This window comes from Gopherus evgoodei, chromosome 11 (genome assembly GCF_007399415.2).
Source record: "Gopherus evgoodei ecotype Sinaloan lineage chromosome 11, rGopEvg1_v1.p, whole genome shotgun sequence".
In the NCBI taxonomy this organism is placed as follows: Eukaryota; Metazoa; Chordata; order Testudines; family Testudinidae; genus Gopherus; species Gopherus evgoodei.
The window spans coordinates 62,869,717-62,888,217 of record NC_044332.1 but is presented as its reverse complement, the minus strand read 5'-3'; the positions used below and the strand labels follow the sequence as shown (position 1 = coordinate 62,888,217).

At 41.2% G+C, this 18,501-nt stretch overlaps 1 protein-coding gene across 1 annotated transcript in view; it reads right to left on the bottom strand.

Moving 5' to 3' along the window:
• Positions 1-18,501, bottom strand: part of TMEM163 (transmembrane protein 163) — a 171,518-nt gene that overhangs the window by 24,903 nt on the left and 128,114 nt on the right. Inside the window, exon 6 of the mRNA XM_030580880.1 lies at positions 5,044-5,155. Within this exon, the coding sequence (XP_030436740.1) occupies positions 5,044-5,155 (112 nt within the window). The remainder of the gene's footprint in view (positions 1-5,043; positions 5,156-18,501) is intronic.

Below are 18,501 nucleotides of genomic sequence, written 5' to 3'. Positions count from 1 at the left end.
ACTCGTGTTATATTCCTTCCCCTTCTTTTTTTTGGCTCATTTTAGGATGTTTTTTGTTTCTAGATTGTAATCTCTTAACGGCAAGGCCCAAGGCCATCCTGTATGTCTGTCTGCACCTCACTCATGCACTTTGGGTGTGTTTGAAGCAGGGCCGGCTCCAGCTTTTCTGCCACTCCAAGTGGCAAAGCAGGAGGAAAAAAAAAAGATAAAGCCAATCGGCGGCACCTCAATCGTGCCGCTTCATTCTTTGGTGACAATTCGGCTGCAGGTCCTTTGCTCCCTCTTTTCCTCTTCGGCAGCACTTTGGCGGCAGATCTAAGAGGAAAAGCAGGACTGAGGGACTCGCCGCTGAATTGCGCTGAAGACCCGGACATGTCGCCTCTTTCCATTGGCCACCCCAAACATTTGCTTCCTTCGTGAGTTCCTTCAGCCAACCCTGGTTTGAAGTATACATAGATAACAAAATAAAATAATTGTTCATAACTAAATACAGCAGTCATTAGAGTAAACTTAAAGTTGAGGGTTAAAAATAAGGATCCTTAAGGTGAAACCCCCAGGGCAGCAAAATGACACTCACATAATTTGTTAATTATTTCCTATGTGCTGCATGTGTATATATAGTGTATTCACTTGAGAACCATCATTCTCACATATAAAATCTAATAGGGGTTTGCAGCTTCCTGTGAAATCCCAGCCATAATTGCGGATTCACTTGTCCACAGAGCAAATCCCTGTGGCCTTTTCGAAGCTTTACACTCTTTGGTTTTGATTGTAAAAAGAGCACTTGAGCATATTTGCACCTTTAAGAACAGCGGCAGCAAGAATGCCACCCATCTACATCCAACAGGGTAGCTAAAGTGAATAGCTGCTTTTAACAACTGTTTCTACTGAGAAATCCACAGTGAGTGAAATTCACCCATGAAAATGGGAGCACAGAAGAACTCCAAATGCATCAGAACTATGGTAGTTCCGTTGTATGGGATGGATAGCTGAGGAGTAGATCTGTACAAGTAGCAAGTGAGGCTCCACTGAGCTGAGAACTGCACCCACTCCACAGAGACCAGCTTGGAAGAGTGATTTGGTGACCTTCTGCCTGGCAGTGAGTGCATGAGTGGCTGCTACTGCTCCAGCCTAAGGTGAGGAAGGTAGATTCAATCTTCTCAACTCCCAGTGTTATCTGTTTATAAAGTCACTATGCTCTGAGGACAGAGGTGAATTTCGCCCACTGGGCAAGGATAATGTACCAATTGTGTCTGCACCCAAGCTATATAGTATATATGTAATCTGATATGTCAACCAAATTTACACTGTTCTGTTTTGCTTCAAATTCATGTCTAATCTGCTGTACAGTATCACCTCTGAACTCCTCCTGTATTATCGCTTTCCAGGTTCTCCCGCTCATTAAATTCTGTTTGTTTGGTGTTTCCCAGATGTATTAGTCTATATTTTTCTGTGTTGACTCTCACATTATTCTGTCCAGGATTCCAGTCTCTCTAAACTAATCTGCATTATTTTTCTCTGATTGGTGTTCACCTCATCCCAAGGAATAACATTTGTGATCCCATTAACAGTGTCATAGAAATGTAGGGCTGGAAGGGATCTCAAGAAGTCATCTAGACAGCCCCTGCATTGAGGCAGGTCATAGACTCATAGACTCTAGGACTGGAAGGGACCTCGAGAGGTCATCGAGTCCAGTCCCCTGCCCTCATGGCAGGACCAAATACTGTCTAGACCATCCCTAATAGACATTTATCTAACCTACTCTTAAATATCTCCAGAGATGGAGATTCCACAACTTCCCTAGGCAATCTATTCCAGTGTTTAACTACCCTGACAGTTAGGAACTTTTTCCTAATGTCCAACCTAAATCTCCCTTGCTGCAGTTTAAGCCCATTGCTTCTTGTTCTATCATTAGAGGCTAAGGTGAACAAGTTTTCTCCCTCCTCCTGATGACACCCTTTTAGATACCATGTCCCCTCTCAGTCTTCTCTTTTCCAAACTAAACAAACCCAATTCCTTCAGCCTTCCTTCATAGGTCATGTTCTCAAGACCTTTAATCATTCTTGTTGCTCTTCTCTGGACCCTCTCCAATTTCTCCACATCTTTCTTGAAATGCGGTGCCCAGAACTGGACACAATACTCCAGTTGAGGCCTAACCAGCGCAGAGTAAAGCAGAAGAATGACTTCTCGTGTCTTGTTTACAACACACCTGTTAATGCATCCCAGAATCATGTTTGCTTTTTTTGCAACAGTATCACACTGTTGACTCATATTAAGCTTGTGGTCTACTATGACCCCTAGATCTCTTTCTGCCATACTCCTTCCTAGACAGTCTCTTCCCATTCTGTATGTGTGAAACTGATTGTTCCTTCCTAGGTGGAGCACTTTGCATTTATCTTTATTGAACTTCATCCTGTTTACCTCAGACCATTTCTCCAATTTGTCCAGATCATTTTGAATTTTGACCCTGTCTTCCAAAGCAGTTGCAATCCCTCCCAGTTTGGTATCGTCCGCAAACTTAATAAGCGTACTTTCTATGCCAACATCTAAATCGTTGATGAAGATATTGAACAGAACCGGTCCCAAAACAGACCCCTGCGGAACCCCACTTGTTATACCTTTCCAGCAGGATTGGGAGCCATTAACAACTACTCTCTGAGTACGGTTATCCAGCCAGTTATGCACCCACCTTATAGTAGCCCCGTCTAAATTGTACTTTCCTAGTTTATCCATAAGAATATCATGCGAGACCGTATCAAATGCCTTACTAAAGTCTAGGTATATCACATCCACCGCTTCTCCCTTATCCACAAGGCTCGTTATCCTATCAAAGAACGCTATCAGATTAGTTTGACAAGATTTGTTCTTTACAAATCCATGCTGGCTATTCCCTATCACCTTACCACCTTCCAAGTGTTTGCAGATGATTTCTTTGATTACCTGCTCCATTATCTTCCCTGGCACAGAAGTTAAACTAACTGGTCTGTAGTTTCCTGGGTTGTTTTTATTTCCCTTTTTATAGATGGGCACTATATTTGCCCCCTTCCAGTCTTCTGGAATCTCCCCCGTCTCCCATGATTTCCCAAAGATAATAGCTAGAGGCTCAGATACCTCTTCTATTAACTCCTTGAGTATTCTAGGATGCATTTCATCAGGCCCTGGTGACTTGCAGGCATCTAACTTCTCTAAGTGATTTTTTACTTGCTCTTTTCTTATTTTCTCTTCTAAACCTACCTTCTTCCCGTAAGCATTCACTATACTAGACATTCCTTCAGACTTCTCAGTGAAGACTGAAACAAAGAGGTCCATACACACCTAGACCACAACCTTGCTTAGAAACCTACTGTAGTGCTTAACTATCCCTATAGTTAGACAGTTTTTTCCCTAATATCTAAACTACATCTCCCTTGCTGAAGAGTAATGCCATTATTTCTTGTCCTACCTTCAGTGGACATGGAGAACAATTGATCAGTATCCTCTTTACAACATCCCTTAGCATTTTGGAAGGTTTTTTATCAGGTCCTCCCTCAGTCTTTTTTCAAAACTATACGTGCTCAGTTTTTTTAACCTTTGCTCAGAGGCCAGGTTTTCTAAATCTTTTATCACTTTTGTTGCTTTTCTTTGGACTGTCTCCAAGTTATCCACCTCTTTTCTAAAGATGGCCACCCAGAACTCAACACAATACTCCAGTACTCCTCACCAGAGCCAAGTACGATGGAACAATTACCCACTGTTACTTACTTATGATGCTCCTGTTAATTCACCCCAGAATTATATTACAACTGCATGACATTGTTGGCTCATATTCAATTTGTGATCCACTGCTAACTCCCAGATCTTTTCAGCCTACCCAGTCATTCCCCATTTTGTATTTGTGCACTTAATTAGTCTGTTCTAAATGTAGTACTTTGCACTTGTCTTTAATGAATTTGATCTTGTTAATTTCAGACCAATTCCCTAATTTGTCAAAGCATTTTGAATTCTAATCCTATTAGCCAAAGTGCTTGTAACCCTTCCTATCTTGGTGTCAACTGCAAATTTTACATGCATATGCTCCAGTTCATTATCCAAGTCATTCTTGAAAATATTAAACAGTACTGGGCCCAGGACAGACCCCTGCTGGACTCCATAAGATATATCTCACAGACATTTCACAAAGAACTACTACTTGAGTATGGTGTTTCAACCAGTTATGCACCCACCTTACAGTAATTTCATACAGACCACATTTTCTTCATTTGCCTATGAGAATGTCTGTGTCCCACTATGAGGAACTGTGTTAACTACAGCTTCCCTCCTATCCACCAGGCCAGTAACCCTCTCAAAGAAGGCAGTTAGGATGGTTTGGCATGATTTGTTCTTGACAAATCCATGCTGGCTATTCCTTATAATCCTATTATCCTCTAGCTCCACGCAAATTGATTGGTAAATAATTTATTCCATTACCTTTTCAAGTATTGAAGTTAAACTGACTGGTCTATAATTCCCCGGTCCTCTTTGTTCCCCTTTTTTAATGATAGCTTCTATGTTTGCCCTTCTCCAGTCCTCTGGGATCTCACCTGTCTTCCAGGAGTTCTTGAAGATAATTGCTAGTGATTCCAAAATTACTTCAGCTAGTTCCTTGAGTTCCCTAGGATGAATTTCATCAGGCCCTGTTGACTTGAATACATCTAACATATCTAAATATTCTTTAACCTGTTCTTTCCCTATTTTGGCTTGTGTTCTTTCACTACTATTGTTAATATTAATTGTGTTAAGTACCTGGTCCCCATTAACCTGGTCCCCATTTTGAGCGAAGACTGAAGCAAAACAGGCATTAAACACTTTAGCCTTCTTAAAATCATCTGTTCCATATTGTGTAAGATACTAAATAATACCAGTGAATGGTGTTAAACTTCAGAAAACCCATTACCCATTAGTGCTTTCATCTCAGTATTTTGCCATGCACAGTTGCCCTTTGTTCCTGAGTCTTCAGCTAGTTCTCAATCCGCGTGACATTAGCTGAATGATTTTGTATGAGGAATGAGATATTTTCCTACTCACCATCAGTTACCAGTGCTCTGCTTGTAAGGACCTTTCCCAACATAAATTTGATCACTGCCAAAATAGAGCAAAGGATTCCACTTAGAATGGAGACACTAAACAGAAAGTTATCCTGCAAAAGAAGAGGGTAGATATTAGTATGTCTTCCACACCTAGTTGTCCTGTACATTAAATGTCAAATTCTATTTTGGAATAGCTGACTTTCCAACAAAGGAAAAGACTTTGAGTTACGATTTCCATTCCACCCTTTGCTCGCTCTGCTGTGAAAAGTTAGGGGATATTTTGATCTGGGTTTGACTGGAGGCTACTACTCATGCAATGGTTAGACAAAGAAGTAATCTGTTAACTGAGTTATAAAGTTGTCCTGGCTTCCTTATTTTTGTTGATTTTGATCTGAATAATATGATTTTAACATCATTTCTGGGTGTACAATTTCCTCTGAGGTAAAAAGGAAGGGGTGGGGGTGTATTAAGGCCAAACCCTGGTGCCAGTGAAGTCGATAGGAGTTTTGCTATCAATTACTGTTTTCTGCAGCCGAAATCCGGGTCTCACAATCTGCCATTGACTTTGCTTTGGCACTTAGTTTAAGCTGTTATGACATCAATACAAATAAATGAGAAACTTCTACCACAAACAACTGAAATCCTTCCGGTGACGTATGACTCCTGTAGACCATTTATAACTGCAACACAGTGTTAATAGAACTGTCTTGATTTGTGTGATTCATCTCTGCTGATGTCCTTTCATCTCTGCAGGTTCTAGTAGCTCAATGTCAATGGCACCATGGGATTATGATAAAAATATTCTGGCATAAATCCTCATTGACAGCAACAGGATTTGGCAACAACTTGACGCATCTCACCCACGTTATCAGCAGAGGCAACTACCATGATGCAAGACATAAGGAAAGGGAAAAAGGGCTTTGGAAGGTACAATGGGCACTGGGAACAAAAGAGCATAACATCTTTAAATAACTCACTAAGTGTAGTTGGGAATCATATACATTTTTATTCTATTTAGACTCAGACTTTAGGGCCAGAAGGGACCATCGTGATTATCAAGTGTGACCTTCTGCACATTGCAAGCCATAGAACTTCACCCACCCCATTCAGTAATAGACCCCTAACCTCTGGCTGAGTTACTGACTCCCTCTAATCATGATTTAAAGATGTTTAGAATTCACCATTTGCTCTAGTTTAAACCAGCAAGTGACCTGTGCCCCATGCTGCTCCACCCCCAAGCTGGCCTGGGTGCCAGCAATGGCAGTGGTGGCTCCAACTCCAAGGACCACCTGCTGCTTTGTCACTATCAATAAGGTCTGGTTTTAATAGCTGCCTAAGTATACATTGGACAGGGACTGGAGTGGAAATAATTGTTTTGTGATTTGTGCCTCACCGGTCAAAAAAGTCACAAGTCACCACTGCCTCCCATTGATCGTTGTCAGTGGAAATCCTTGTAGGGTTTATAGCAGAAAATGGGTGTGGGGAGAGTATGAGAGGGTGGTCTGGCTATACGACCAGCAGCATATGATCAGCTGTCAAGTAGGACAACTCCATGAGTGGGAGTGTAGATTGGCCACTGGTATTGTACCCACTTGGCTGTCATCTGTCTTTTCTCAAAGTAAGATTAGACAGGATGTAAAAATGCCAGCAGGTGTCTGCACGAGAACTCTCACTGTTGCCACAGGTGGGAAGAGTGCAAAGAGGACAAGGCCTGCCAGGCTTTCAGCACTTCTTCCTGGTCAGTTTCTGTCCGAACTACATATGCTATAGTCTACAGCATGGTTTGACTGACATAGCTGTCCAACTGCCATCCCTATCCAGGGCAGTCAGGGAAGCATGTTTAAATAGTTCTGATCCCCACGTGGGTACAGCCTAATTAGTTCTAAATGTTAAATTTAATCTGAAATGTAATCAAATTAAAAGGGGGCTAGCAGAGTGCTTACAGTATGCCTTGGATTTCTTTATAGATGAAGGCAATTTTCCTCATATACTCAGGGAGGACAAAAAACCTTCAGCTGCTGATCCTGAATATAGATTGATATTTTCTCCTCTATATATGTGCAATTAATTATCATTCATTCTTTGATGAATTTCACCAAATATCCTGATGCTCAAGAAGAGAGTAAATCAGATCTTTTTTCTCTGTTAAGGAATCTACATTCTTCAGAGCATGAAATGTGCCCTAGCTTTGTGAAACTTCATCTGCAAATGCAAAGAAACAATTCACGAAGCATTCAGTGGAGCAAATGCTGTGTCTCTCCTATATTACGTTCACCAAGGTAAGACCTAGGGCTGAGATGAGACAACCCTGCATAACTGGAATTTTTTGAGGTAGGATTTAAGTTTAGTTGTTTCCTCAAGCCTAGGGCATCAAGGAATTTTAGGGAACTAAATCACGTGGGAATGGCTTTGGAACACAAGAATTTTAAGGGGGTACAGACTAAGGTCATTACCTCATCCATCATGTCTCTCTAATATCTTGGGACTTACACAGCTACAACACCACTGCATATAGCAATGGAAGATGATATAATTTTTAGGACAGTTACAACTTTTTCCCCCTATAGGCGCATGTTCCGTAAGTGATAGATTTACTTGAACTGTCAGGAAAAGTTTTCAGTTACAGTGTGGATTTCATGATCACCAGCTGTGATCCTTTCAAAGATGATCTACTTTGCTACTAAAGCCTTATTGTGGAAATCTGTGGGTCACTTTGCTTCTGTAGCTTTCTGAGGTTTTAGTACGTGATACATTGTTTGCATGACCTTTCTGCTTTTTCCAGCATTTGGGAGAACGCTGAACTTCAAAAGTGCAGATCAGCCACTTAGTACTTTGTTTACAAAGTCAAATGAACATAATAATTTGCCACTGTATAATCAAAGATGTGCTATGGCATAGGTTTCTGTATTTATACCATTTCTGCCAATTAGTGGAGAATATGATAAGATGACATTTTTCTCACTTCAACCAGAATTCCTTCAATCTGCTAGTCAGAGCTAGCCATGGTTTGGTAATAGGACTTCAAAGGATTGTGGGATGTGACTGCAAAGAATGGTGGGATTAGGTTCACAATAAACAAGCATGGCTCTTTTTAAGGATCTCAGGTGGTGACAGTCTGAGAATTCTTGATGTAGGAGATATTCAAGTCTAACTATTCATTCAGAATCTTGAAAAATGTATGTGTGATTCTTTCTATTTCATAGTATTTGTTTTGTTCCTTCTGTGTCAGACCTGTTTTGTGAGAGGCTATGATCTGATGCTAAATGTGTTTAGCAATATAAGGATGTGTAGCATAGGTTTTTGCCCTGAATTCAATTTACTTTTTGTATGTTCTGTCATATCCACAGTGCCTAAAATGTATTTTGCCATTTGTTATGACTGCCCTGTTGTGTGTTACTAATATGATTGGAATTTGTCTAGTCAGTTTATTGGAACCCAGGGATAACATATAAGTGTAATGCAGGTTTCTAAATAGATAGATATAACTTCTACAAACTCCTAAACTGAATACGTGAGTGTATTTCTAGGGGTTTCAGAAAAAATATTTCTACATACTTTATTTTTGTCATTGAATTATAGAAAACAACTTCAATATTGTTATAATTATTCACATAGTGGAATAGGGGATCTGATGATGGAGAAGTATTGAGATGTGGACTGGGTGACCAGATACATTCTTCCAGCTCTTATTTTTATGGCAGATGTACAAAGTGAAAAATAAAAAACAGAGTTCCTGTCCCAAAGATCTAAGTTTAAACCCATAAAACACCAGACTTTCAAAAGAGCACAGTTTGCCTGTCAGTACCTAAATTAATAGGATAGTAGATGAAAGTTTTAAACAATATCCACAGAGTGGCATTAGGTACTGTGGCAACTGAGTACTTTATAGATTACATAGGTAGACTAGAGAGAAAGAGAACAATTTTAACAAGTAAAAGGGTTTCCGATTCTAAATCCACTTTCCTTAATCCCTTAAATTGCTCCCTGATTTTCCAGGTGCACAATACCTGGAGATAGGAAGAACGAGGCATCTCTTGGCTCAGAGCTAGCAGGAGTGTTTGGAAGGTGGAAGAGGAGTCAGCTCAGGGCCCTTATCTTGTGGATAAGACTGAGGAAGAGTTTGGCAGCTAGGATGGGAGATGAGAGTGCCAGCTTTGGGTCAATAGGTGAGAAGGTAGCATGAGGGGAGTCAGTTCAAGTTGCTTGCTAGGAGATAGGTTGCAGTAATATTCAAAAGCTGAGATAAGGTGGGTTAAGATAGTTGGCTGAGGATGGCAGGAGGGTTATGCAGCTGCTTTATGGGTCAGGGAGATTGTGGTAGGGTTTGGCAGCTGGGAGAAGTCCATTGGAGTGATTTTTGGGGGGTTAAAATGTTTGGAGTTATTGGCACAAGGAGGGGTTCTTGCAGGTCAGTTGCTTTGGGGGGAGGGATATTAAACGGATGCATACACTAATATGTAGTATCACAGGGACCTAAGAGTTAAATGTGTCACTCTGTGGCTGTGAAATAATTCTCTTGCTAAACTAACTTCTCCCTCTCAGAAATGACTAGAAGAGAGACAATAATGGAGATCTAAATTAATAAAATAAGCCTGACCGTCTGGCACGAGATCCCTTGGGACCATATCTCAGCCCCACCTTCTTTGTACCTCTTGCCTTAGCATCTGAAAATCACAAAGGGGGGAGCATATCTACGCAGTCTCACTGTTAATTTTCTCTCTGTGTAATGTTAAGTAAAGCAATCGCAGTGAATTGTTACAGATTAAATTTTAGATGCTGAACATTTCCATATGATGGAATCTTCTCATCATGGTAAACAGAGGCTCTTTCCTTTTCCATTTCCCTCTCCCCTTGCTCCTACATTGCTCTCCATGTTGTGTGTCTGTACCCACATCTCTCATATTTATTTAGAGAGAGAGCAAGTGCATATCATTTCATATATAAAATATAAGTGCACACTTAGTCTGGTTCAGTGCTGGATAGCCATTCTCCAAACCACACAAGCGCAAGCTGCTCTCTGCACATTATAACAATGAGAATCCTCCTGTACAAAACAACCTTGTGCTGATGCATAACTGGAGTGACGCAGTGGCTGCCTTATAAGGCATGGTTAGAACACTGATTCAAGGCTGGTTCATAAGGGAGGCTATCTACACTATAGCTGGGACCATGCTTCTCAGCACAGACACATGCTACCTCTACTCAAGCTAGTGCACTAAAAATGTAGCTGCGTGGCCAGGGGTAATATGGATGGCAGCTCGGGCTAGCCACCAGGGTACATTCCCTGGGGATCTGGGAGGTGAACCCAACTGCCATGCTAACATCCCCCTCCACTGACACTACTATTTTCAGTGTGCTACCTGAGCACACAGGTATCTGTCCACCCATGCCTGGGAAGCATGATCCCAGCTGCAGTGTAGATGGACTGTAATTTCTGCATTTTAGGGTTAACATTTAACATCTTTTAAAACACTGTGTTCTTTAAGTTGTCAGAGAGAACTAGGAAAGGGGAGCACTCAAGTCTTGCCCCTTGATAAAGCCATCCAGCAGCCCCCTATACTTCAGCCAAGTGCATTTTGACCACCAGAGTAGGTGAGAACAGGATAATGACAGTTGCGTGTCCATGCTGCATTTAGTTAAACTCAACCTTTCCAAGCAGGGCAGTGACCATCTGTTAATTAGCTTAGTCCCTGCAGCATAAGCAAGTTTGCCTGGTGGGGGGTGGTTACTCATATGAGAAGGGAAGAGTCTGAAGGGGGGGAATGGATATAGCCTCAAGATTTCATTTCACTGTTGTTTGCACTAGAGGGATCCCTTCCAAATGTTTTCAGGGGTCCAACCAATATCTCACCTCAGATGTTTCACTTCTGAGTAGCCTTTGGATGAGTAGTTGGAAGAAACTCCAATACAACCCCCCAGCCCTGTTACTACATTTAAGCTATTATTTGTTTTTAATATTTATCTTTTTTGCTTCTGTCTAATTCCAGGCTACAGAATTTCTATCAGTTCCTAGTTGCTCATATCTGCACAATTGGAGTAATACAGTGGCTGCCTTGCAGGGCACAGGTTTCTCTCCCCTCTTTACTTTCAGTCCCTCCCACTCATTCCTATCTTTGGGATGTGGTGAGGGACTTCCAAGATCCTCATTTCACTTTCTGCTTATTCGAGTTGGGCAAACAGACAATTATTTGTATTTGGCTGATATTTATATGGGGGGAAGGTGTTCCTCTTGTTTGGATGATGTACAGGCTGCCTCCCTCTCACCTCCCCAAATAACATTACCATCTGAAAGGACAGCTTCTTCCCTCTACCCCTCCAGCAGTTGGGTATCTCATCATATGGAAGGGGTGTCAGGAGCAGGATAGTCTTCCCCAGCCCCTCTGGGATGGGTCAGATACAGTGGGGCTTGGATCACCTTTTGCCAGTTCCTCCTGCGGTTGGAGTGACAAGACAAGAATTGTCTTCACTGTTCCGCCTCGTGTGTGTGTCTGTGTGCACACGCACACACACAGTATTTCTTCTTTCTCCTTCCCCATGGGGTATGGGTCTCACCCCTTTCTCCTCCTCATGAGGGAAAAAGAAAATATAAAGATAAGATCAAGAGAGGCATCCTGGTGGCAGAAGACCAGGCACTAAGAGCACATCAGCTCTGCCAGCTAGGGGAATATAGATGCCTCTCTTGATCTTATTCTTCTATTTCCTTTTTCCCTCCTCATGAGGAGAGGAAGGGGGATGAGACCCATCCCAGAATGGATACTGGGGATGTTGCTGGCAGTACCAGTGGGGCAAACAACCTGAACTGAGCTGAATTTGTGGTATTTATTCATTCAAAATTCAGTTTGCCTATCGCCACTGCTTTACACACACACCTCTACTCCCTCACCTGAGGGGCGTTGGACATGGCTCCTTCGTGGGCCTGTCAATACCAGAAAGCAGGACTCTTACAGATATCGCAATTTCCTTGTGTGTTTATTATTTTAGTCTGACTGGTACATAAGCTCTCCAGGGGGGAGATGTGATAGATGGGAGACCTGGAAGTTCAAGAGACTGTACTGAAAATGTGCCAAGCAAGTATGGACTTCTGGGATGTTAAGTGGATTTCCTGGGGAATTCCTAGGCAGAGATTGTTAATGCAGATTTCCCCACCTCTGGTTATTCAAAAACCCAGCCTCTTGAAGCCTAAGGCAAGGGTGATTATCTGTTACAGAAAGCTAAGATCAAAGGCCTGACCTGTATAAACAAACAGCTGATCGACCCACCCTTCTTTCTAGTCTGAGATGGATATGAACTTGTAACCATGGAGAAACCCCAGCTGTGGGTTTTGATGGACTGTAAAGTTCCAGAACCCTAGGTCAGAGTTGGGGTGATCTCTGGTAGCTTTTCGCATGCATGTAGCTTTTTATTTTAATTCTTTCCCCTTAAGAATACATGTGCTTGTTTAGAAAGAGTTATGTGGTAATTTATAACTATGGACAATACACTGTCATAGCCCTTGGAGAGAAAGCAAATAGCAGGCACTTGCCTTTTTAGGCTGTCTGGTTTGCTGGGGATATCACAGTATAGATCAGGGAGCTGTGCAGCCTTAAAATCCCCAGTCAAGGTGGAGTGAGAGAGAAGTTGCTGCCCAGGAAAAGTGATGGCTGGGACCCAGAAGCCTAAAGCACATGCCCTTTGTGGACTATGGTGTGGGAATACAGGTGCAGTTGCTCTGAAACTGTGACAAGGGCCACCAAACTGTCCCCCGCCCAGGGCCGGCGCTTCCATTTAGGCGGCCTAGGCACGACTGCAGCAGGTCCACCGGAGCCGCGGACCAGGGGACCCTCCACAGGCACGACTGCAGCAGGTCCACCGGAGCCGCGGACCAGGGGACCCTCCACAGGCACGACTGCAGCAGGTCCACCGGAGCCGCGGGACCAGCGCACGGGGCGGCGAAATGGCCATGCAGCTACAGCGCTAAAAATACTAGCGCCAGTCCTGCCCTCACCCCACCCTTTCCCTTTGTCCCATCCCCCTCTGGTTTTCTTTACTGCTAGCCCTAATCCCCTATTATCTGTAGATCTGACACCACTGTACAACTAATAAACACTCCATGCAGAGTACCAAGAAATAAAAACACTACTGCTTCCATTTCAAAGACCTGTGGGTTTTTATGTATAAATAGTCGTCAGTTTTCAATGCAAACATAACCCCCCCGCCCCAATCCCAATCAAATTTTATCCCAAATAATAAATGGTTTCCGTAAGTCCTCACTAATCAGTCTGGAGGGAGCTGCTGAGAATCCAGAGGGTCTGTCTCACAAGCTAGCTTCTAAAGGGGAAGGAATTTTAATCACTTTCGTTGTCAGAAAACAATCTGACAATCCAGTGTCTGAGTCAAGGAGGAGATGTGCATTCTCTTCACACAGAGATGGAATCATCTATTATTAGAACAAATATCTTGAGAATGTCTAGACTTGCATATGTACTGCTGAAGTGCTGCAATGGAGCAATTCCATAGAATCTGAATATTCATAAGAAATAATACAAACAATGTTCTGAATGCAGCTTTCAAGAGATTCTGTGACCCAAGCCATAAATTTAGGAACTACAAAGTCAATAAAAACATTTTTAAAGTGAATTTAGGACTCATGAAAAGGGCCTGCTCAAAATACCTAGAGAACAAAATCTTCAGTTCAAGAGACATGGCGCTCCAAGCTTCCCCACTCTGCCAGTGTAACTCACCCATGTTCTATATCTTTTGACTTCAAATGAATATAAAATGCCATTTAAATTAATGTTTGTCATTATATAAAGAAATGCCCCTCTAGTGAGTCTGCTGTTGCCCAACTGAAAGTTGATTGACACCACCAATTCATTTCACACAAGCCACTAAACAGATGCTAACTTTTGTTTGCTATCAGCATGGGTCAGAATAGATCTGAAGTGTAAGTCTCCATATGCTATAATCACTTGAGCAATCCAGTAATCAACATCTAGGAGAAACCTAAACCAGTCATGATTATTTCCTTAAGTATATATTGCCAATAATGTTCTCAGTGCTTTACAGACATGTAAGAAGTCGGACCCTGTCCCTAAGAGCTTAAAATCTACATAAAATACTTCCAGAAAGTTATTTGTGTCACAAAAAAGAGAAATTTAACCTAATAAGCCAGACTTCTCTGTCAATCAAGAAATTTCTTCCCTAGCTTCTGTCCCAAACCTGCGGAAGAAAAAAAAAAATCAGTGGTACTCTCTCAATGCACGTAGAGCTGTACAAATCTCTCTCAATAGGCCCTTTCCTTCTTGGAAATCAGAATCCTTCTTCATCTTGGCTGATGGTCTTTAACCAGAAGGCTATCCCTGCCCATTGATCAAGCTACAATATTTCTGGCCTAGCACTTGTGATCTGTTGTTGGAGGATGCTGAGTCAAAGTAGAATCCCAATTTGTTGGCATTACTCTGAAGATGGAGCAATCCCCCCACTAAAGCCTCTATATTACTCCTATCTCTGTTTCCAACCCTGTTCAAATTAGGGATGCAAAAGTTTAACCAGTTAACTAATAAGCCTGATGCTTATCAGTTTCTGTTAATGATTAAACTCTGCCCGGGGGCTCTGCTGCCAAGAACCCTGGGGCTGGGGCTGGCAGCTGGGACCCCAGGGCACAGGACCGGCAGCCAGGACCCCATCTAAGACATGGGGTGCTGCAGCACCCCTGTACCTCTAATTTCCCAGTTAAACATTTAACCATGTAGTCAGTTACATAGTTATTGTTTTTACACGTTATTTACATCCGTAGGTTGAATCTGTTTCTACACTGGTGACAAACAAGTAATAGGAAAAGGAATTTCTTGCCAACATGTTTTTTTGGCTGCACCTATGCCGATAACCACTCATCTTTCTATTGGCCTTGGAAGAGCTTAAATATGTCAATGTTGCAATGTTCAGGACACGTTTAGGTTAATTTATCATGCTGTAGACACAGTTCATCTTTGGATTTTCTCAAGGAGAACGTTAACTTGAGAGGGAAGTACTAAATGCTGCATGAGGCCCCAAATCCTCCATGATTGAATGCCATTTTCCTGAATGAAGATAGGGCACCAAATCAAGAGGCCGCTCTGAGGGAAACCAACTCACGCACTGCCTACAAAGAAGGATTTGTCATATGTCAGCTAGATGACTGGATAATTTGATCCTACTTCTTCTTAAGACTACTTTGGAGACTCAAACTGCCCCCAAAGCACTCCCCCTCCCCTGCAAAAAACCCAACCAAAAACCCACAGGTAGTTGACAGGACTCAAAAATTAACAAGGAACTGATGTGACTCTGTTCCACTGTGAGGATTTTAGTAATGATGCATGATCCTAGTTGTTGTTATACAAGTGGTCTGGACTTGGTCAGCCAAATAAAACATGTTTGTCAGGTGCAAGAACAGGAGACGACACATTATTAAGCCTTTTTGAGATCTATGGATGAAAAAAATATATATATAAAGGACAGGCAAACCACTCCTGAAAAAACATAAACCCAAATCTTCTGCTCATATTGGTTACTATAAAGACCGTCTTCCCACTCCAAACTTAAACACACACACTTTCACCTCACCCCTCCAATACCTCTTGAACCTCTTCCACACATCTCACCCTCCAACAGACTCCACGCTCTTTGCTCTCTCTGTGCTTCTCCATATTTCTGGAAGTGTTGAAATGCCACAAGAAAAGCATTTATGTTTATCTGGATGGAAACTTAACTCACTCATTCTCTCTCTATTTAAACACGCTTATGACCAGTACTACAGTAGCTACATGCCTCCCATACATTAACAACATTGTCACAATACCCACAATGAACTGGGGAAGTATTATCATTGTACCACTTGGGCAGCCTTTTGAGGTTCACCAGTCATTATTTTGAGAACAGGTGTTAGCATTTTAATTTTGGAACAATATTTGTTAGTTACCATGATACAAAATATACATTGAACCTTGTGTCATTTTTGACTAACAACAATCCACACTTTTATCTAGTGCAGTGCATTTTCCAAGCACATTACAAATATTATTTAATTCACCCTTTGTACCAACCATATGAGGAAGAATAACTGTATTCTGGATTTTACAAATGGAGAAACTTAGAATGAGAGAATCAAATTCAGCCCTAGCATAAGGAGGTACAACTCTCATTAGCTCAGAAAACATTGCTTCAACTTCTGCAACCGCTGAATTCAACCCAGAGAGATTAAGTGAATTTCCCAAGGCCACACAGCAAATAAGTAGAAGAGTCAGAATTAGAACTCAGGAATTGCAGGCCTTTGGTTTATTTCTCCAATGTGCTATAGCAAGTGACAGAAATACTGACCATAATTGCTTACTCCTGCAAGAAGTTGTCCTTTGGCATACTGATAAGGACAAACAGTAAACTTCATTGACTCTGCCTGTGTTACACTATTATCTGGGGAAATGCAAACACCAACAAGTAGTAAATGTAAATTGATTTACAACCCCACGTGAAATTAAAACAGTCACTCTCTTAGCTAGTCCTTTTAGTCTTCTTAACAGACAGTGTGTGGTATCAGGTCAAGTGATAACCCACCATATTCTTTATTATTGCATTTTATTTAATTATATTATCCAATAGTATTTAATTATTAAAACAGAGTGAACCTCCCCCCAAAGATGAGTAATTTCCATCAGAGAAGCCCCAAGGTTAAGTGCTAACACATTCAGAGACAGTGTTTGACAGCTCAGATCGAGTTGAGTTCTGATGTTTCTCATCTCATATTTTCAGTTCTAGTAGTTCAAAATCAAGAAATTGCTGCAAACTGAATAGGATTCCAGACACCATGACATCAAAAGAATGGGGTGTCAATATTTCTCCAAACACATGAATGAACACAGCTACTGAGTTTCCTTCTATTCTTTGGAGAGAAACATGGGGCACTGTGTAGGATCTTTCCTAAAGCTTTGAGATGTAATCCCCCTTTCATTTATATGACACAAGGATGATCACACTTCTACAGTTGGACACAAAAGCTAAAAAATAAAGAAGAACTCATGCCAATAAAAGTTAAACGGGGAGTGAAAATCTTTAGGTCTAAACATACGTATTAATTAAAATGCTGTTGAGAGAGTATGCGTGTAAATTATATAGCTATATAACATGTCAAGTGGTAGCTACATGATAAATTACATAACTACTCACATTATGTATGTGGAGGTGTTAGCACTGGATAAACTGTGAAGCCATATGTTAAATTACAGAACTATGATATGTTACCACTTTGTTGCACCTCCAGCAATTGCCAGATTTCAGTGCCTTAGGAAGGATGTCGCATGGACCAACTGGTAAGAGCCACATTAGCACAGAACAAAATGTAGCATTTTATATTGCGGTAACTCCAAAAATCAAAATACAGCAGCACAGAACTAAACGGATGCACCAGTGAGCAGATTAAAAATAAATAATACCTTTTAATAAGCAGTATAAACATATGTATGCTTGCATGTGTATATTTAGACTTGGAAGGATTACATTTTTATTGGTAAATGTCAATTTCACTGCACTCTCACAACCAGATGAAAAAAAATCAGTTTACCAATAGGCAATGTAATAAAAATGGTGCTTGAGAACTTTAGAGTTTGATTTAAGAATATTTGCTTTGTGTATTTTGACATGAGATGTTGACAATTCATATTTTATCGATGATCAAACTTTAACTTTTTAAATCTGTCTACTGTCATTAAATAATTATCTGATTCCCCATGTAACTGAAAATTTAAATTGATAATCAAAAAATGCTTAAAAACAAACCTGTCAAAATTATAAAAAAAATCAAATTCTGCCAAGCCTGTGTGTGTGCACACAAACCCACACACAGTACATATACATACACATAAAACAAGCTCTAAATCTGCAAAAATAACTCATGCCTTTTCAAAACACTTATTCGAGCTATAAATGCAAACTAAGAGAGGATGAGAAATATGTAGTAGAATCTGCTCTGGACAGGTCTCACCAACTTACTGTGTCCTACAAGCAGGGGGAGAGATCCCAGACACTTTCTGGTGCTCAGCAAATTTAACTCCCCTAACAGTAACACAAGGGGCCATCTGTCACTCAGAATTGTACAGTAGTGCTCCATTCATTGTGCTTAGACCCACCACACGCAAAACTTCCATTGACTGTGATGGGAGGTTCAGCTGCATGTTTCTGCCCATTATACCACAATAATTTGAAAAACTATTCATTATGCTACTCACTACATATACTCTATAGCACAGTCCTTGCAAATAGCCCTGGAGTACAAGTGCTCATGTTTTCAACACTTGAGACAAATTCATTTCTGAATTACTTTTAAACAAAGTTCTGTTCCCCAGAACAGTAACAACTTATACATAATTAATTTGCGATCCAACTTTCCCAAAGTACTGTGTCATTGTTCAGTGCAGGCTTTTTCGTATCATACATATAGAACAACAAA